At 35.3% G+C, this 21,709-nt stretch overlaps 1 protein-coding gene across 2 annotated transcripts; it reads left to right on the top strand.

Moving 5' to 3' along the window:
* Positions 1-680: 680 nt before the first annotated feature.
* On the top strand, positions 681-20,849 carry LOC107674370 (tyrosine-protein phosphatase non-receptor type 18-like). 2 transcript variants are annotated; one of them, XM_016468330.1, is made up of 17 exons: positions 681-960; positions 6,518-6,626; positions 9,035-9,111; positions 9,298-9,387; positions 9,512-9,550; positions 9,639-9,707; positions 9,930-9,992; positions 11,029-11,171; positions 11,556-11,622; positions 12,221-12,298; positions 12,519-12,596; positions 13,587-13,678; positions 14,865-15,181; positions 17,121-17,152; positions 17,671-17,704; positions 18,565-18,654; positions 19,458-20,849. In XM_016468330.1, exons 1-17 carry the CDS (start codon positions 868-870, stop codon positions 19,529-19,531), a joined length of 1,545 nt encoding a protein of 514 aa, XP_016323816.1. In that variant the 5' UTR covers positions 681-867; the 3' UTR covers positions 19,532-20,849. The 2 variants fall into 2 exon arrangements, with proteins under 2 accessions (XP_016323816.1, XP_016323817.1); XM_016468331.1 differs by lacking the exon at positions 17,671-17,704 and having other exon boundaries at positions 19,458-19,540.
* Positions 20,850-21,709: the final 860 nt, after the last annotated feature.

Raw genomic sequence — 21,709 nt, 5'->3', positions numbered from 1 at the left:
TGCCAATTGATAAATAAACTCCCAGAGACATATGAAATATTTACCATAGTAAACATAATGCCAAAATACCATTACTGCTGTGACATTCTTTTGCTGAGGTGTAATACAATCAAACTCAAATTCAGTTGTTAATATCACAAGCCTTTACCTTTTTTTTTTTTCTTTTTTTTTTTGCAGAAACTGTGGTTGACTTGCTGCAGGACAAGCTTTGGGTTTGTTTCTGTCCAAATGATTAGCGATCTACAACAGAAAGCGGATCAGTAGCCTACTGTTAAGTGCAACGTTTTCACTATGTGGGAAGTTCCTGCTTGGTTCTTACAAGTTTGGAAATCGTAATTGTGACATGAGGTGCATTCAAGTGGTTGTGGTCGTTGGACAGCCTATTTCTCTTTCTTTTCCACTTTCCTATAAAGACCGGAATGATTTAGCACTAATGCAACATAATGAAGCGCAAAAGATGTGCATTGTGTGACTGTAATCGATTATTTATCTGTTTTTATTGTAGCGTTTTTCTGCTGCCACAAAGGCTGATGGGAAATGTAGTTTATGTTCACAAGACTAGTCTGAACTGAATGAGAGCGTAGTTTCTCCCTACAGCTACAGGTAAGGTTCTGACAGTGGATTGGCTGGAATGATAAAATAGGCGTGGCGACGGCTGATGATTAACACACCGCCGTATATGAAGGTGACAAAAGTATCAGCGGGAGAAACTTCCCTCTGTCAGTTTTGCTGCCTGGATAACTTTACAAACACGGAAACAGAGCAGTTCTCCTGCAAACGATCGTATATTAATAGTTGAGATTGTACAAGGAGTCGAGTATCAAGAAAATGACGGAGTAAGATGCCGGAGAGCGTGGTTATACGGTGATGGAAGAGCACCTGTTGAGGTTTGTGGAGCGGGTCCGCTGTCTGTCCGACCGTGACAGCAGTGGAGACCAGCTCATCTCCACCGAGTTCAACGTAAGTCCTAAACTTTTACACGTCCTTTTTAGTTAAATATATACTACTTCTTCATATTATTTAACAGGTCATATCAGTTCAAATACCATAGTATTACCATGTTTGTGGATACAGTCATTATATTACTCAAAGTACCGAAAAACCACACTTGTCAACATGTCTTTTTAACAACCTTCTCTTTGTGAAATACTTTGTTTGAAAAGTGTGATTTGTGCTATCTTTTTTGGTCCCATGGTAATGCTATGTTTTTGGACACTACTTTGATGTTCTATGAACACTTACAGAAAATAATGTGTTGATACCATACACTCTAAAAAATGCTGGGTTAAATACAACCCAGTGCTGGGTAAAATAGGGACAAACCCAGCAATTAGGCTGTTAAATGTTTAACCCAACCTTCTGGGTAGTAACCCAACCGCTGGGTCAAAACAGCACAATTGCTGAGTTTGTCCCTATTTTACCCAGCACTGGGTTATATTTAACCCAGCATTTTTTAGAGTGTAGTACGGTGATGATATTACCATACTTTGGTATATAAATGGTACATATATGTGGCACTCTCCGGTACTTCTAAGAATGTTATATGATTTTTACATGGTACATGTCAAAAGCATTGTAGCTATTACCGTGGTACTTTTGGGTACTTCTTTGTAAGTGAAGTACCTTGGAGTATTATGTAAATACCATGATATATGATTATGGGTGTCATTCAGTTCCACCAACACTGTGTCATGGAATTACCATGGTTTTTAGACGTGGTACCATGGTAATCAAAGTTCCTTGGAATTACCATCATATACTGTATCATCAGTAGGCCTATACCGTGGTACTCTCACAGTACGTTTTTGTGTATTTGAAAATATATGGCAAATATATATATATAAAACAACATTTCCAACTACATGAATGTGCATTTTTAATCTTATTGTTACTAATTTTATTAGTGAGAATTATTCTAAAGTGTTTTTAGCAAATTGCTAATTTGCATGTGTGTTTGCAAATGAGTTGTTACTGCAGACTAGGTTACAAAAATGTCACACAACATTTGCATGAGCAACAGTAAACAGAGGTGAAAGATCTCACTGCTGATTCCATTCAAGATTTTTGACACTTAAACAATGAAAACATTTTCAGAACGTTCTGACGTCTGAAGTTTTTCCTCAAATTGATGAACAAGCGTTCTTCCAGTGATGTTAAGAGACTGCACATTCAAAACTATGTGGTCTTTAATAATGTTCTCAAAACAATAGCACAAGAAGTTTTATTTCTACATCATTCTTGGAATGTCTTTTTCTGAAACATTTTAGCTGGACATTCTTCCATTTGTTTCACAACGTTCAGAGATCGTTCAAAAGTAACAACCCCTTCATGTTTTCATGAACATTCACACAAAGAAATCAAATGTTTTTAAAATATATAAAAAAAAACTTTGTTTTGAACTTTCACAGAATATCAGAAACAGTCTTGGGTAAGTTACTCTAGAAAAGTAATTTATTAGCTACTAATGCAACAATGTAATTACTGTAGATTACTGTAGTAATTACTCTCTCTTAAAAAGTATTCTATGACTTATTAATTACTTTCTAAATCCCATATCGACCTCGACCAGTTGAACAATACAAAGAAAGACATGAAACTTCTTTTTTAATTCTTTTAAATAAATAATATAAAATTGCATAAATTATTCTTGAACTGACCAAAGTATTTAAAGGGACAAGGTTACATTAAACACATATATTTTAACATGAGTTGTTGAATTCTGATGTTAAATCCACTATTGTTTTATATTAGGGTGACCATATTTTAGTTTTCCAAAAAGAGGAAAGTGGGTGCGGACGGGGCGGGGGGCTGGGGTGTGGTTTGTTGGTGGTTAAAGTAGTGCCCAAAGTAGCGCAATATCCCAAATATCAAAACTCAAAATATGCCATTTCCATACCTGAAATAGTATTTGTCACGGATCGGCCAGGTTCACTCACCACCCAATCACAGCGCACACCTTCACCTGAGTTCTGATTGCACGCACCTGTTCAGAATCATCACCCTCATCAAGACGGCTTCATAAGCACACACCTCACTTCACTCCAGCGTCCGGTCTCGTTTGTACGAAGTGGACTCTTTATGCTACTCAAGCGAAAGATTGATATCCTTACTTTCCTCGTGTACTTACCTCCTGTGCTCCACTCCAACGCCTGTATCCTCCTTCGTCTCTGAGTGTTCAACTCCAGTGCTTACAACGGTGAGGTGTGTGCTACCACCCATTCAGCTACCAGCTCTTCCACGGACACCTGCAAGGGCAAGATACCTTATTACAGAACCCCAGTTTCCATTGAGCTGTTCCATTGAACTGCTTACTCACCTGCCATTCTCCACCCAGCCTCTGTTGCCATAAATAAACATCCACTGTTGTTTCTAACCTTCTGTGTGAGTCTCCTTCCCTGACAATATTTTACAGTCACTGTTATGCATATTTATAAAAAAACGCAGCTAAAAAATCCAGCACAGGTTTATCATAGAATGCAAAATGTTTCAATACAAGCATTTCAGTCAAATGTAATTTATGTAACATTTCAAACCGTTAACCCACGGGGGGAAATAAACCCACGGCAACAGTTTAAAAGCAGCCCAATTCCATGGGGGAAAAAAATGCGGAAATGACAACCCTGCATCCAACAGTAGCTGCAGGAGTCAGATTTGACTGATCACGGGTTGAGAGGAGAGATGGCTGACAGATCATGCTGGAGGATTTGCTGCTCAACAGATCCTGAGCTCATTGACAAATATCTGATCTTCCTTTACACAGAGCGTGCATGATCGCGAAATCGAAAGTGAAAGTGAACAGCCAGCGCCCATTCAAAAGAGATTTAAATACTCCGCTTATTGATAACGGATCCCTGATGTGCGAAAATTATATGCAATGGACACAAAAATCACGGGAGCGGGCGATTATGGTCAGAAATTCAGCGGGAGCGGGATTAAGAAAACAGTCCCTCAGGGCTCTTATACAAAACCGCACACACTGAATGGCGACTGTAGAAAGCAAAAGCCGAATCCCGGACATTTTGGGTGATTTAGAAATCCCGGCCGGACGCAAGGTCCAAAAAGAATGTCTGGGAAAAAGAGGACGTATGGTCACCCTATTTTATATAGAATTGTTCTATAGTCTGTACAGTATTTAATGCAATTACTGAAGTAACTGTAATTAAATTACAAAAAAAGAGTAATCCCTTACTTCACTTTCTCAAGGGAAAAGTAATTAAATTACAGTAGTAAATTACTTAGTAAAGCATTACAACCAACACTGATCAGAAATAATGTTTTCATGACTTAATTAAAGCATTTTTTTTTGTAAGAACACATTTTTGAAAGAACATATTTTTCTAAACTGGTGGGATCAGAGCCAGAACATCATATATACAGTCAGACCAAGGTTTTGCCGAAGTATCTGTTGCTTTTTGACTCATTTGGCTACATTAGTAAAAGTAAGAGGGCATTTATGACCAGCACGATCTACAGTTCCTCATTTAGTTTCTCAGTTATTAACTACGGGCAGCATTCAGAGACAGAAGTTGAAGCCTCTGTGGAAAAAAAAAAAACACTTGAGACTGTAGTGCATGTGGTGAAAGGGGCAGAAATGGGTTGTGATGCTCTGTGGCTTCATTGGCGGAGACCTAACCGAGAGCATTGCGTTGAAAATAGCACATGTGTGCTGCTGATCTCTTCTGCTTTTAGAGAATGGAAGTAAAACAGAGAGCAGTTTTAGGTCTTGAAAATTTAGCTGTCTCTATTTACAGATATTTATAACCTGTCTGTTTGTTTGAGAATAATTGAAGGTAGGCCTGTCACGATAGCAACTTTTTGTTGTGCGATATATTGCGCCAGAAATAATTGCGATAAGCAATATTATTGTCATTTTAAATACATTTTATATGTAACAGCATAATAATAAAAGAAGGCCTACACACTTCCAAATGACAACAAACTTTTCATTTTTAAGAATATTTAGATCATGGAAATTAAGTATCAAAATATTAGATACCTTAAAAAACCCAAATAAATAGTAAATAAACATTTTCTAACAAAAAGTGCAAAGTAACAAGAAAAATGCACAAAGAACTTGTATGGAGATTTATCCATCTACAGATTTTCCCTGACCTTCTTTTCTCTGTAATTTAAGGGTGCACACTATTGCTGAAAAACACCATCACTACTTAGCATTCAGATGTCTGTATGCACAAAGGCACAGATCCCTAAACAAGACCACATCTGCAGATGAAACTTTTTTTGTAGTTAAGCATTTTTTTAATTTGAACTAGCACCTCATGATTACACCACGTTATGTACGAGAAGCTGCAAAAGACACCGGCGCAAGTGGAATGTACAAAACATGGTGACATTCATTTCTAAGTAAATATAATGGGCGATATGTTGTGTCATCAAAAATGATTGAGGTCATGTACATATATTGCGCGATAAGTCGATATATTGATTATTGCGACAGGCCTAATTGAAGGCTTTCCCTAATTGAAGGTCATTGGTTTGATTCCCGTTAATGAGTCAAAAATATACCTTGAAGGCAATGCAAATCACTTTGCATAAAAATAACATCTTCTAAATGCGTAATTGTAAATGTAGTACAAATGTTATACTGGAGGTTTCAGTATGCTGATCATGGTTGAAAAAAGTTGTTTATTGATCTTGAATGTTTCATAAACCACATTCGCCCTCAAATAACAAAGACCATTTTCATGGCTTTTATGCACAATACTACATTGCTGCAATACCAGAGGCTGCAGTTTCAGGACCGCATTTCTAGGACCCTATTTTTTGTGACAGCGCCACCTTAGCCAATTCTATTCCAAGAGAGGAGACCTGATTCAAGCATCAAACAAACAGATGCAAAGACTAGATCCATGGAAATAATTTCTTTTTTTAAATATTTCCATCTTATTGTTTTAAACGTATATGACCTAACGTGAACTTGAGCAGTTCATTGTGCTGCTGGATGTTGCAAACTGGGATTTGTTTTCAAATTATTTAAAATGTATTAACGTACTAATAAACACTCATTTGTAGCGCACCTGTTTTACCGTTTACTGCACTTCGTAAAGTGGGTCACACATCAGACGGCTAATGAACTGAAGTCGTTCTTTACTAGAAAACTGAATTTCAAACCAGAATACATATAGAATATATTGAAACGGGGTTAGGTGAGGACAATAATTAAATGTATACAATTAAACAACTAAATAATTACTAATAATACAAATAAACTATTCAAAAGTAAGTGTTATAAAAAAAGTTTAAAATGTAACTGTAAATAAAAAACTATAGGGTCCTGAAACTGCAGCCTTCGGTATTGCAGGAATACCCTACTCCATGAGCTATTTAAAGGCATGCAACATGGCATAGCAATGCAAACAAGCAAAAGGACACCACCTTGTGGTCAGATGGTGCAATCAATTAACATTCTACTAAAATGAGAGGGATTTGGTCATGTTTTAAAAAAAAAAACTTGTTTTTGATCTGTTACCTGTGTGTTTTCTCTTTCCTTTTTCAGTTGATACGGCAGAAAAGTGCATCACTCAAAGAGGATTATGGCCTGTCCACTGCCGTAGGAGAAATCAAAGAAAATGTGAAGAAAAACCGCTATAGGGATATTCTGCCCTGTACGTAGCCTTATCAGTCAAGGTTTCTTTATTCTGGTATTCTCTAAATTAATTCAATGCAATTCTCGTCATACAATTGTTTTAAGAAATATGTGTTAACAAATAACATCATCATGACCTTTATTGTTTCAGCATTTTAGGTTAATATTTACAATTCCTTGCAATTCAAACAGTCCTGCGGTGAGACATATATTTAATATAGTTTTTTATATTTAATATAGTTAATATGTTGATATTAATATGTAGTCAAAAAAGCAGCAAGCATAATTTTGCATGAAAATGCATGAAAAAAAATTGTTGTCCCAGTCAGGCTTGCTTATTTATTTATTTGCTTGCTTTTATACTGAACAAAACTGTTGTATGACACTATGATGTGACTTTTGCAAAGGAAATATGTTAATAAGACATATAAATAAGGACTATATTTTTAGTAGCATTTTTTAATGTCAAAAATATTTTTTTTTTTTTAACAAACTGCAAAATTGTATTAAGTTTTAAGCAATAATATCTAGAAATTGTGCAGCTGCCAGAGGTGTAAAAAGTACCTAAAAACCATACTTGAGTAAAAGTACAGCTACCTTACAGTGAAAATTACTCCACTACACGTTACAAGTCACCAATTCCAAAACAACTTGAGTAAAAGCCTTAGAGTATCTGATTTTAACAGTACTTAAGTATTTTACTTATACTAAATATAGGCTCAAAAAATGCACTAGTCAAAGAGATTTGCCAGTGAAAAACTGTAATGTTGTGGAGAAGCTGGGGAAAAAGACAGAGGCAAGGATCTATGTGCAGGTAGTTAATGTAAAAACTAGAACAAACAATAAGCCAAAAGCCAAAAACCAAAGGGAACAAAGAACAGAATGACTGGCAAACAGACAACCATTAGGCCTACATTAAACAACTCACAAGGAACTAAATAAAAACTAGGGCTATATATACACACAGGGGGCTAACAAGCTTAAAGCCCCATTCACACCAAGAATGATAACTATAAAGATAACGATATTAGCGTCCACACCAGCAGACGATATCGTCAGATTATTCTAAGTGTACACTCGTCTGTCGCTTTAAATTCCGCTCAGGATTGATTCTGATTGGCTGTCAATGTTTTTATCGTTCATCAGCTGGAAAAAATCGTTCTGAAAAGGATTCCAACGATATCATTTCTCTGTGCCTTTATCATTATAGCTGTGGTGTGGACTCTTCTATTCTTTATGGACTACAAACTGACTACAAACACCACGGGAGACAGGAAGTGACATAAAAGTCCAGGGCAAGGCACAGAGAACATGTAACAAAAACAAGAAAGAGTTGATTTGTGAGGAGAGCAATCACGTTAATTTTCTAAAACCAAAATAAAACTGAACACCTAAAAATTACAAAACAAACAAAAAAACAATGTCCTTCAAAAAGGTCTCTTCAGTATAATGAATAAATAAAATAATGTTAAGTAAAATTAAAAAGCCGAAGCCTTCTTGCAGTGGATGTGCTGGTTTGGGCCTCATTGCCGGTTGCAGTCATGTCCTCATCTCATATATAAAACACCTCTGATTCACAAATACTTGCTAAGGAACTCGCATTCACATAAAGTAGCCTTGTTGACAAGTTTGGGTGAGTAAGGGCAAAATGCACAAGATGCAGTACTTTCAGTGACCTGTAATAGGCAGTATCACGTCTCTTGTAGCAGAAATAAACTGCTGCAGAAAAAGCTAGGTCCATGCAAAATGTAATGTGTAACTGTAACGCTCATTTCAAATGTAGTGGAGTAAAGAGCACAGATACTCATTCAAAAATGTAGTGAAGTAGAGAGTAAAAGTTGCTAATATCTTTGATACTCGGTACAACTGCAAAGTATCCAAAAAGATACTCAATCAAGTACAGTAACTAATTACATTTACTCCAATACTTTACACCTCTGGCAGCTGCAATATAACTCCATGACTGATATAAATTCATATCTTTTGCGGAAAAACAATGGCATATGGTGTTTCATGTATTATTTGCAACCCATTGTTACTGATGCTTCTAAGACTAACACATTTTGTGTTAGAATGTTGCATACTTTGATATCAGGATTTTCACATCTGACAGTAGGCTCAGATCTCATCAGCTTTGAAATATTTGTGACTCACAGTTTCTCTCAGTATGACACAGAATCGTTCACTGAAGTTATTTAACACGATTCCCTGTCATACCATTTTCAATTTACTGTCACTTCTGTCAAAACATGCCTCCTATAGCCTAGTTACAGTACAATGTTTTTTAGTATTGCAATGGCAATAACATTTCATTATATTTCATAATTGAGTCTCCACAATGTGTTGCCTGATAAATGAGTTACTCGCACTGATGAGAGGAAAAATATGCAAATCCCTTGTTATTTTTCTTCTTTTTATGTATTCCAGATGATCAGACCAGAGTCTGTCTAGCTCCAACCACATCTGAATATGAGTCTGATTATATTAATGCCAGCTTCATCAAGGTACTGCAGCATTTTAACTTCTTATCAAGGGCATCATGCACTTTTTTTTGTGACAGGCAAGATAATATGTGACCAAAAAAATCTTAGAACTCTGAAAATAAAAGGTGTAGTCGTGCAGGTGTTCAGACATTTTTGAAGCATAGTAGATGTGTAAAATAATCATATTTTTTTGTTTTTTCCCGCTAGGGACTGAACAGGAGCTATATCGCCACCCAAGGCCCTTTGAGCAGTACTTTGGTTGATTTCTGGCGCATGATTTGGCAACACAATGTTAAGGTGAGCTGCTTAGACACTATTTATTTTTCTATAATTATGCAGTATCTCTTCATTGAATTATCTGTTCTATTTTCACTTCATGAAGTTGAATCGATTTCGTTTTTGGTCTGTTCTTTTTTGTTAGGTCATAATCATGGCTTGTAGAGAGGTTGAGATGGGAAAGGTGATCTTTATATTTCCTTTGTTGTTCTGTTTCATATGCCTGTCATTTTCTTGCCATTTACTATTTTAACAACCTCTCTGTTCTTTAGAAAAAATGTGAAGTCTACTGGGCGCCGCCCACCGACGCATCTATTTTTGGTCCCTTTACCATCTCAACTGTAAGTGTTTCTGTGCTCCTCAACAATGAACATTGTTCATAATTCAGCAGTTCATTCTAAGATACAGGATATTAATCTTACACAACAGTTGCTTTTGATGTTATCTCCACGCCTCATGAAAGTTTTGTCAGTTTTTTCAGCGGTTTGATGCAAAGTGTAGTTTGTGCAGTTGCAAGGCCCCACAAGAGGAAGTTCTCCTGATTACTGTCATTTTTTCTTTAGTTTGAGGAGTCACGACCAAATGAGGAAGTCATTGTTCGGACGTTGGTGGTAAAATATTGTGATGTAAGTGGTGTCTCTAGTGTGTCATTAGTAGAATATGATATAAAATGGACGTAATAACATTTGTTTGTTCTGAATATATATTTACAGATCATATAAATAAATAATGATTTCTTATGCTCACCAAGGATGTATTTATTTGATCAAAAATGTAGTAATATTGTGAAATAGTTAATGGCAAAGCTGAATTTTCAGCAGTTATTACTCCAGTCTCCAGTGTCACATGGTCCTTCAGAAACGGACCGGTGAAAGCCTTGACACAATAATGCAGATCAATGATATGAGACACTGTAAACTCATGAAATCTGTTTTCTGAAAAGAAAAAAGGGAAAATTCAGTAAAAACTATTAAATATTATTGCAGTTTTAAAATAACTTTATGTGAATATATTTTAAAATGTAATTTATTCCTCTGATGGCAAAGCTACATTTTCAACAGCCATTACTTCCATTACATTTATTATTATCAGTGTTGAAAATAGTTGTGCTGCTTAATATTTTTGTGTAAACCGTGATACATTTAGACAGAATAGAATTCATTGTTGAATAGAAAGTTAAAAAGAACATAGTTTATTTGAAAAACATTTTTGTAACAAAGTGTCGACTGTCACTTTTGTTCATTTTAATGCAGACTTGAATATAAAAGTATTAATTTATTCAAAACAAAATAATTGTGTGTATATATTTATATATAAACACAAACACATACATGAATTTATATACACCTACACACACACACACACACATATATACATATATATATATATATATATATATATATATATATTTGGGGTGAACTGTTCCTTTAAGAGTGTTTCTATTTGTGTTTTTAAGGAAAATCAGACAAACCACAAATTTGCAGTGTTCTTCATTTTGAGCATCTTGTAAAACACTGTTTACTCTAACACAGTTCCAAACAAGGAACCACCATTACCATCTCTGTGTGTGATGTTTCCCATTTTAGTTCATTTTAAGCATTGTAATTTGGTGAAGAAACGGTAATACATTGAGAGGTCAACACTCGCCATCTTTCCACACAGGAAACTCGTGAAGTGTCTCATTTCCAGTATACTGCCTGGCCAGACCACGGAATTCCAGACGTGCCGGATGGCATTCTGGGTATGATGGAGCTGACTCGCCAAAAACAGGGCAACCAGACGGACCCTGTAGTGATCCACTGCAGGTCTGTATCACACACACAGCCGTCTCTGTGTTTTTCTGTGCCTCTGACAAATTACCCATCTGCCCATGAAAATTCATCAAGTCGAGTCGGTCCATGTTGTTAGGGTGCAGCAGGGGCCGGCCTGTGTTCCTCTGGTTCCATGCATTTTAATGGCACCATTTAAATGAAGCGAGACATGTTAAATATTCAGCACCTGATGTGGCGCTGGAAAAGCCAGTTAACTTCCAGACTTCAGCACAGATTCACTCATTACCCTCTCTTTATATACATAAGAGAGGCTCTGTCCGACAATATGGCCCATAATTCCCCCGTGACACTCTGAACCGAGTCTCAGGAGGGAATGGATCAGATCATGGAAATGTGACGGCTTCTCTCTCTTTACAGTGCCGGCTGCGGTAGAACAGGGGTCATCTGTGCTGTTGACTATGTCAATGATCTACTGCTGACAGAGGTATTTACACCATAACAACACAAAATTATATGCACAGCGCTTGAGGGAGAAGCTTGTGATTTTTTAAGTTAGAAACCACACTGAATTAGGCAACACAATGTGTCATATATGTGACCCTGGAGCACAAAACCAGTCTCTGGGGTATATTTGTAGCAATAGCCAAAAATATTGTATGGGTCAAAATGATTGATTTTTCTTTTATGCCAAAAATCATTAGGATATTAAGTAAAGATCATGTTCCATGAAGATATTTAGTACATTTCCTACTGTAAATATATTAAAACTTAATTTTTGATTAGTAATATGCATTGCTAAGAACTTAATTTGGACAACTTTAAAGGCGATTTTCTCAATATTTAGATTTTTTTGCACCCTCAGATTCCAGATTTTCGAATAGTTGTATCTCGACCAAATATTGTCCTATCCTAACAAACCATACATCAATGGAAAGCTTATTTACTCAGCTTTCTGCAGATGTATAAATCTCAATTTCGAAAAATTGACCCTTATGACTGGTTTTGTGGTCCAAGGTCACATATACGTATATAACACACACACATACAGTTATCACATGAAACACGTTTTCTTTTATTCTCAGCAAATACAGGAGGATTTTAATATCTTGGACCTGGTGTTAGATCTCAGAAGACAGAGACCTTCAGCTGTGCAGACTAAGGTAACATCAGAACATGATTTCTTGCATGGCACATATAATGGAAATTATCTACAGAATGGATTCTTGAACTATTATTGAACCCTCTTCTCTTTAAAGTAAATAATCAAAGCCTGTATGTTTTTATCACATGGATATAGGCCCATTTAGCCATGTCTGTCATATTTCACAACATCATGTGAATTCCTGATGTCAAGTGCTATGTTTTTGTGAATCTTCTTAGGAGCAGTATGCATTTGTCTTTCATACGGTTGCTCAGATGTTTCAAAAGGTCTTGGAGATGAAAAACAAGAAGACAGAGGTAAGACATACACTACTGTTTGAGGTCAAAAAGCAGTTTTGCTGAGCATAAGAGACTTAAAAAAAACTCTTACAGAACCCAGACTTTTGAATAATAGTGTAATTGAATCAAATTTTTGTCATCATTTACTTACTCTCATGTCAGTCCAAACCCGTATCATTTTCTGAACGCAAAAGGAGATCATTTGTTTGTTCCACTCATTTCCATACCAAAAGTGATGCTGTCAAGCTCCAGACGTTAAAAGTAGTCCATATGCTCTATTTTCAAATCCATCTAAAGCTGTCAGCTTTTAGTGAGAAGTTGCTATTCATTGCTAGCCTTCCTCTCTGACATAGTGCTGACATTTGCATTCAAAGACATTCAAATACAGCACTTGAGTGATGTGAAACCCCTCATATTGAGCTATCATAGACTTGGTATACAACCCATGACTTGTTGGACTACTTTTTTTATGGTGCCTTGATGCCCTTTTAGGGCCTCGACAGCTTCCGCTTTACTAACTTTCATTGTATGCAACAGTCACTAGGATAGTTTGCAAAATATCTAATAACAGAATAGTGGGACATTTTTTCTATTACACCCAACTATTACCTAATGTTCTTGTGCTGGATGACGTACTAATATTTCAGTGCTTGTTGGTACATTGATGTTTACATGGTGGATGTTCTTTGTGACAAAAGAACAATTTCTATTTGTTGACATCTTAAGAAGAAACAGTGTAAAAAAAGTATTTTGTTTAAAATACATTTACTCTGCCACTACATCTCTTGTTTTTACATCACATCAGGTTTTACTTCCTCAAGACATTGAGCCGTGAGCTTTAAAAAAGCAGTTTAGCAGGAAACACTCGCTGTGTGCTTCCTCAATGCAAATATTCAGGCATCCTTCAACAGTTGAACACAGACGCTCTGTGTAGCTGCTCTCCCACACTGTGTACGTATTTCACAGTTTGTGTTTTTTTTCTGTTTTTTTTTGTGTTGGAAACTCAAGACTTCAGCCTCTCTGTACATCAGTGCGGTTCCACCGAAGACTTCGCTAAAATCAGGATCATTAAGCTGCATCAGCGCACCCCCTAAAACACGGTAAGACCACAAAGACCCTCATTTCCACATTTCTTACCCTGTTTGCGGATGTCTGTGATTAAAACCAGCGGTGGCAACACAGCCAGAGGCCAATTTGAGATTGACAACTGTGCAAATCTGCTAACTACGGCACTGTGCGTCACGCAGGTGGACTCAGCCAAGATGCTTACAAGCTGTTATTGTCGGTTCTGTATCACACACCACAGGGAGCAATTTGAACTTTTCTCATCTCACATGTAACTAGAGTTAATGTGAGTTGATCTTGTGAGACATCGACGTATAGCTGGATATGTATTTCTCTGCACAGGCACTTGTTCATGGTGACATTTCTGCTTTGCATACAGATGAATATGATTTTTGTAATGATGATTGATCTGAAGATGTGAATATTTTGCATGAATGCGGTTTCCGCTAATGCTCAGATTATACAGAACAAACAAGCAATTTAATCATTTAACTTTGCAGTTCCCCTTGGGTCAGCATTTTTCATAAGAAACACTGAATGCAAATGTGACAGACAGTCATTAGACGTTGCTGTAGATGTGGTCTCACAAAGCACCAATGTAGTCAAGCCGCCCAGAGCAAAATGTGGAAGATAAACTTTCTATTTTCTGTGAATGAGCTACTGTGCAGTCTCATGTCACTGTGTAATCTAATACAATCAACATTGTCACAAATACCCATTGGCTTATAAACTAGCAATGTAATTGACATGCTAGTGATCTCATCTCTTGATCATATGTTTCTGAGATACTCGTTTTTGTACTATGCACCAATGCAGATAATAATGTGGATTATTTTATGTCTAGATTATTGTGTTTTCTGTGGGTGCTTGTTTGCACACAACTCTCTTCTGTGTTGCTAGGGGGCTTTCTTACTGGTCCAAGTAAAAAAAAAAAAAAAAGGTCCCGGGTGCCTCCTTTAAGGGGTTTTTGTCCATTTTATTGTACTCCAGATAATGATCACATAATGCTTCTAAAAAGTATACTTTATGCTGCTTTATATTATGTAAAAATTCATAAATATAATTGAATTAATGATATATATTGATTTAAAATCAATTTAAAATCTTTAAATTATATTTTATGCTAGATAAAATATGTAAAATAATTTGCTAAAATAAAACATAAAATAAAAATAAATGTATTCCTAACTTAAATATGTATTTGTCTGTCTTTGGTTTCAGAAATCCACCTCTCAAGCCCAGGCTTTCTCATCCTCTTCCTCAGACCAGGATGAACGACACTTACGCGGTCGTCAACAAGTCCAAACTACAGCCTCCTGCTTCTGCCCCTCATTCAATCACTGTCCATCACTATGACAATGCTGATTTAGAGAAAAGCAATAACAATGCAGTCTACAGTACAGTCAAACCTAAAAACAGGCCCATGTCAGTCCTGCCTTCTCCCACCTCACCGGGTTGTGACAGATCAACAGCAGCCAATCAGAGAGGAGGACTGGCACCCAAAAAGATGGATCATGAGGGTTATGAGCTATTGCCAGGTAAGGGACATTTTGATTGTTTTTTTTTTTAAATGGCGAATGAGTTAAAAATTCAGTAGCCAGTAAATAACCACTTAGCAACCACTCTTATCCAGTGTTAGTATTATTTATTTACTATTGTAGTATTAATATTTTGAATTAGCTTGTATTTTAATTTTTTTCGTTTTTATTTTAATTTTAGTTTAAGTTATAGTCATTTTAGTAAATGTTTTAATATTTTTAATTAGCTTTCATTTATTTTTAAATTTTCAACATTGTCAAATAATTTTTAGTACTTTTACCCCCAGTTTCACAGACAAGGCTTAAGCCTAGTCCCAGACTAAGGCTACGTTTACACTAGTGCGTTTTCATTTTAAAACGCATAACTTTTGCTAAGGTTACGCCTGCCGTTTACACTACCCCGGCGCTTTCAACCCTCGAAAACGGAGACTTTCGGTTTTCGGTTATGTAGTGTGGACGGAGAACATTTCTGAAACGCAAGTGTAGACGAGGATCGTTTTCATTTTAAAATTCACTATATTGTAAACAGGGCCTAAAATGCATGTCTGAGCTGTTTTAACTGAAAGAAACTTGCACTGACATATCTTAAAATATGTAATTGTCAATGATTTGTCTCAAGATGCACACAGGAAAAAGTTTATTTTTATTTTAATTTTTTATATAAAAGCTACTTAAAAGTCCTAATTGAACTATGGTCTAATCCTGGCTTAATCTAAGCCCTGTCTGTGAGACCAGGCCTTAGTACTTATTTGATTTCAGCTAGTTGCCAAAGCAACGTGTCTAATTTTCCAAGTTTTTTTAAATGTAAGTTTTTTTTCCTCTATTATTTATATATTTAATTGTAGTGTTATTTAAATTAACAGAAACATTTTTTTAATAGTTTTAGCTTTAGTTAACAACAACACTGCCCTATGGCCGGTTGCATAAAATGCTTACACTAGTCTTACAAGTTAATCGTCAATTTTTTTTTCCTCTAAGACTGGTCATAATTTGTTTTTTAAGTCAGTTACATAAAAAACATAGATTGGTCTAATTTGAACCCAAAAATAAGACTGAATAGCTCTTGGCTAACTGAAGCCTGCTAGGCTAAAGTACTGAATGTACTGAAAATAAAAGTAGACACAAAATTCAAAATCATGACTTTAGTTGCGCACTAAAAGGAAGATCATTTTAGTGAACGGGAACTTGCTTGTTTTAGGAGAATTAAGTTCCGGGAAACTTCTGCTTGCTGCTTTCACTCTCCTCTCATGACTCTGTTCTTCTTTTTCATGTGATCACCAGGATGTTCAGACCCTCTCGTTTGGTGTTTATCTGTTAAAGGTTCAGTTATTTGAAGCTCGTATTTCCATATCTCTCAGGGAATTTAAATTCCCTTTTTGTTTTATCCGCTATTGAACTTTTAAAGTGTGGAGTCCAAACAGGTGAAGTGTGTCATTTTTATGCCACTGGGGTGCCACCAAAAGGAAATAGTTGGCAGCATACAGTGCATACTGAATAGTAAGCTAGTTTTCCTTTTCGAACATAGCCAGTGTTTTCAAGCTGGTATCATAAACTTCCCCCATCTGCTATTGGTCAACCAACAGATAGTCCCGCCTCCAAATGCATGCCATTTGTTCAGGCAAAAGGTTAGATGTTTTATACAGCGCCATAATGTTCACACGTCAGGTACATACCAATGAATGGCTTAATGTATGCATTTTAATATTTAAATTGGGATAAGATGAAGTATTTGAAGAAATCCTAAACAAAAAAGACAAAAAAAATCGCATACTTCATTTAAAAGAGTAAATTGTTTTAGAGAAAATAATAATAATTTGTCATTTTCCATACTTAGATGTAACTGGAACAATACTACAAAAATCATACAACATAAAATATAATCAATATTACCCATTTTTAATGATAATTTTTGAATAAATCTTTTTTTTTTTTTTCTCAGGGGAGTTGAGGTCCATGAATAGAGATTCGCAGGTAAATGATCTTTTGGTAATAAGATGTTTGCAGTCATTTTTGCTTGACAGATGGGTTCATTTGGTTTTCATGTTAGATGTTAAATGAAAGTGCTAAGTACTGTACACAGGGCCATTTCTAGGAATTTCGCCTAGGGCGTCAAATTGGCTAGAAACGGTCCTGACTGTACATATTAATCTTAAATGATGCCCTTATATGCAGTTATTGGCCTGTAATGTGTGTCTGCTCACTTGTAGGTGTCATATTATTTGCTTGTTTGTGTTTCACATCACATTCACATTCAGCCTCTTCCTGTGATATATGAGGCTTCTAGCTGAGATCACACTTACAAGTTAACGAGCTTTAGCACACACTTACAGGCAGTGCATTTAGTAAAAAATAACCTGACAGATTGAATATTTCCAGTGAAAATGCATTGTATTGACTGATGATCACAGTCTTTTTAACCCTGATAATCACAGATTAAGATCTGCAAAGATCATCATTAAAACTAATTAAATTAAATGTGTTTTCCTCAGCCACACGGTCCGCTTTCACGATCCCCAAGTACAAGTAAGTGCGCGGTTACGTGTTTCATTTCCTATGCAAGCTGATCTGGAAAAGGATTTTTCTGTGTGAATTTATTCATAATTTAAATGATTGATTCCGCAAAATAAATGCTTATGCAAAATGGGGGGTTGACATAAAAGAAATTATCCTTATTTTTCTATAATTATTTTACTTTTACTTTTTTAATGTACTAGTGAAGGCAAAAAGAATATTAAAATAAAAAGTTAAAAAAGTACAAAAAAAAAAAAAAAAAATTAAGAATAACAATGCATGTAACTATTTAGCTCATTTCATTTATTTACAAATGATAAGCTATTTATTATTAATATATAGCTTATAGTTTAATATAGTTTTTTTCTGCAATCTCATGCTATAAAATGGGTTATTTTTAATGTGCTGGGTCGTGTTAATATTTTAAATGCAAGACAAGCTGCATAAATAATATGAAGGTCTAACCTACAGTTAGATAATTGTGCTCAAAAACTAAAAAATTAATTAATTAATTAATTGAAAACTATGATGCATACAATAGTTAACAGAAATCTCACTTCCACTCCTAAGGTTGAGAGCATCTGCCTTATAGGTATATGCAAGTTTTAACCCACAATACTGATGTTGGATGACTTTATATTATGTCCATAACCTACCTATGAGTGCACTCAAATACAGTCCATAAAGAGTAACGTGTGTGTTGTTAGTAATGTAAGTCACTTCAGTTCCCCGGAGACTCTTTATCCAACCAAATGTGTGTGAAGCACTATCGAGCAGTAAACAGGAAGCAGTGTTAGATCAGTGCTGGTTTCACTCTCTCACTCTGAGTTTGGTTTTTAAGTCATTAAACATTGTTAAACATGTTTTCGCAGCTGAGAGCCAATCTTCTACAGATGATGGTTATGAATATGTGTCTAGCGTTGTCAAGGACACCAGCAGCATATTTGCCCCGGGCGGCCTAGGTGAGTAACACCATATGCACACTAAATCTTAATTCTGTACATAACAAGAGTACTGAGCAGATAAAACATTTAGGTTTGAATGGGTTTTTAATGAGTCTCTAGAAACAAAAATGCGTGCTATTGCATTTTCTAGTTTGTCTAAAAGTTGAACGGCTGCCTAAATCAATCTTATTGTGCACATGTAAATTGCTAACTTGTCATTTAGTAAATAAAAATAAATAAACTGCTGCCTTACAATAGATAAACTGATCTAACTGAGCTTTTTGGACCACACACACACTTACAACCACAAAAAAGTCAGTGTGGTTTCTAGGCCTCGACGGTGCCCATATCCGGCAAAGGCAAACATCACTTCTACTGTTGCTCATATTTAGGGTTAGAGGTTTTGAACAGACCTCTAATCTTCAGTATTCAAGCATTTGTTCACCCAACAATGTCTTTTCAAACCTGTATGACTTTCTTTTTTCTGTGGAGCAAAAATTATGCAACTTTGAAATGTCATTTATTAGAAAATAACTGTCGTCCAAATATCTAAATCTTTGTTCCATCATAGAAGAAAGAAAGTCTTGCCAGTTTTTAACCTTGTGAGGATGAATGCAACACATAGAAATGCCTTGGCAACCAGGTTCTGAAGAATGCAACATCATTCTTGTAAACATTTGTTTAAAAAATAAAAAACAGACATGTATGCAATCCTGATTGATATTAATTCATTGTGCCCTGTGCCCTGTGCCCTGTGCTCTGTTATTTTGTGTTTCTCAGTGCACCCGGTGATTTTAAACATTGTCTGTGTTTGTCTTCAGGTTTCAACTTTCGCATAAAGAAACCAAAAGGCCCTCGAGATCCACCGGCCGATTGGAGTCGTGCAGAAAGATGAAACTGCAACAGGTTTTTAGGTTGTATAAAAAAAATGAACCCAACCTGCTATAGCCTGTTCCAGTAGATGCACAGCTATTTTGACACTGGGTAATAGAGCGTTATTTATTTCCTTCAGAGGTTGCATTGGCAGTTTTATTACTGTTTTAATTACTGAAGCAATTTATGATTATGTACAGTAGTGTAGTTTATTGATGTATTTGTGTGGCAAATAATTTAAAATTGAAAATGCAAGTAATATTGAAACATTTCAGTGCGCGCTGATGTAAGAATGCATGTGATTTAAAGGGGTCATTTAATGTTTTTGTAATCATTTTAGTCCACTTATGTTGTTCACATATTTATACTCCAATTTCACCTAATAGATGTTTACAATGTAAATGTGAGTCGTGATCTGTTCTAATATCTTTATCTGACATCAGTAAGTTGCCGTTTAGTTTCAGTAAATGTTTATTTTGGACTTTTTGTTGTTTTTATAATACATTAAACCATTTTATTTCAAATGTGATTTCACACCATAAGACCCCGCCCACACACACACACACACTCTTTAACTGAAAAGCTGGTGTGTGGTTGATGTGATATGATGTGTTTGTCATTAGAGGGCAGTGTTGAGGTGTTGTTTCTCTTCATGTTACTCCCCAGATAGATGGATCACTCGGGTCATAAAATAAAGTCATTTACAGACAATGTAACGTGCATAATTATTGATGCTACATGTCATTTATGAATTTGACTTTTTGATATTTAGCCATAAGAACATCTTATTACATGACTTTGTGTGCTGTTTAAGCGTTCTAAATCCTATCTGTCCAATCTTAGCACTCATTCCGGTGATAAGACCATAAAACTTGCCCTCTAAACTCCAGTGCGATTTTATTTCCCTCATGAAAATCAATGGAATCTTAAGTTGTGCTTAAAGCAGGGAGCACGTTTCCCCAGATGCTCGGCCTGTTGGCAGCGTTCCTGGATGTGTGTTTTTGATGATGAATCATTCTTGCACGATGGTAACAGCAATATCATGCCGAAATGCTGAGATACTGCTCTCTACTGCTCTTTACACCATATCAAACATGCATTGCCTGATTAAGACTGACTGCTTTAATGTGGCTGAGGCATAAAGACTTAAAGTCACATGATGATCTGGTCTGATGACTTCTTATAAAACGGATAGTTCTGGTCCTGGAGGCTGATTAGTCAATATAGCCTTCCAGTTGTGCTAAAATATGTGATATAGGTTGAATTTGAATGGAATTTGTAACAACCTTGAAGGGTGTTATGGGAAGGAGATGCTACTTATAAAGCCTTAAAAAAAAAAATTCCCACAATAATTCTGATTATAAGCATTCATTTTGTGTGTATGTAATTTTGTCATTTGTCACCATTTTTATTTTCTTCAATATATTAATATGGTATTATATATCATAATACTATTAGTAATTAATAATTATAATGTTACTGTTATAAATCATATATTAATAATAGTCATATTTAATAATACTATTTTATTAAATATACAAATAATATACATATGCATATAATAATATAATATACATTTTTATTTAATATACATACAAACACACACACATATATAATTAATCTGCACAACTGTTTTCAACATTTATAAGAAATGTTTCTTGAGCAGCAAATCAGAATATTATTTTTGAATGGTTATGTGTGTGTGTGTGTGTTTATATATATATATATATATATCTATATACAGTATATATAAATAAACTGGCTTTTTGCTGTGTATGTGGGAATTCTTTTATATATTTTAATTATATATTAATAAAATGCATATTAATAACAATATAACATTAGTGATTAATTATTAAAATATTATTACATTCATTTAACAGACGGTTTTATCCAAAGCGGCTTGCAATGTGTATTTTCGTTACATATATTTTCACGTGCACACACACACACAATGTTAATGTTAATATGTATTAAAAATTAAAAAGAAATATTTTGGATATATATCAAATATGGGGAAATTTATTTATTTTTTTAACTATCACATTAATGTGAACTACTTAATAGGCCTTTGATCATTGCTGTGATTGTACAAGAACTGTCCAAAATAAAAACAACATGATTATTATATTAAAAAAAATCCCTGTAGATGTGTTTTTAACCTGAGGGAGTTTTTCTCCGAAGGTGTTGCAGTCAACAG

Source organism: Sinocyclocheilus anshuiensis, unplaced genomic scaffold (genome assembly GCF_001515605.1).
Source record: "Sinocyclocheilus anshuiensis isolate Anshui unplaced genomic scaffold, SAMN03320099.WGS_v1.1 scaffold188, whole genome shotgun sequence".
Lineage (NCBI taxonomy): Eukaryota > Metazoa > Chordata > Actinopteri > Cypriniformes > Cyprinidae > Sinocyclocheilus > Sinocyclocheilus anshuiensis.
The sequence above is the reverse complement of the archived record's forward strand: the minus strand, read 5'-3'. Positions and strand labels throughout refer to the sequence as shown.

What these genes read in the sequence shown, in the direction of transcription:
- LOC107674370 (XM_016468330.1), top strand. Translation starts at nt 868, where the DNA reads ATGGAAGAGCACCTGTTGAGGTTTGTGGAGCGGGTCCGCTGTCTGTCC. An exon ending in CTATAGGGATATTCTGCCCT is followed by an intron (nt 6,627 to 9,034) that starts GTACGTAGCCTT and finishes TATGTATTCCAG; the next exon opens with ATGATCAGACCAGAGTCTGT. An exon ending in TTCACGATCCCCAAGTACAA is followed by an intron (nt 17,705 to 18,564) that starts GTAAGTGCGCGG and finishes ATGTTTTCGCAG; the next exon opens with CTGAGAGCCAATCTTCTACA.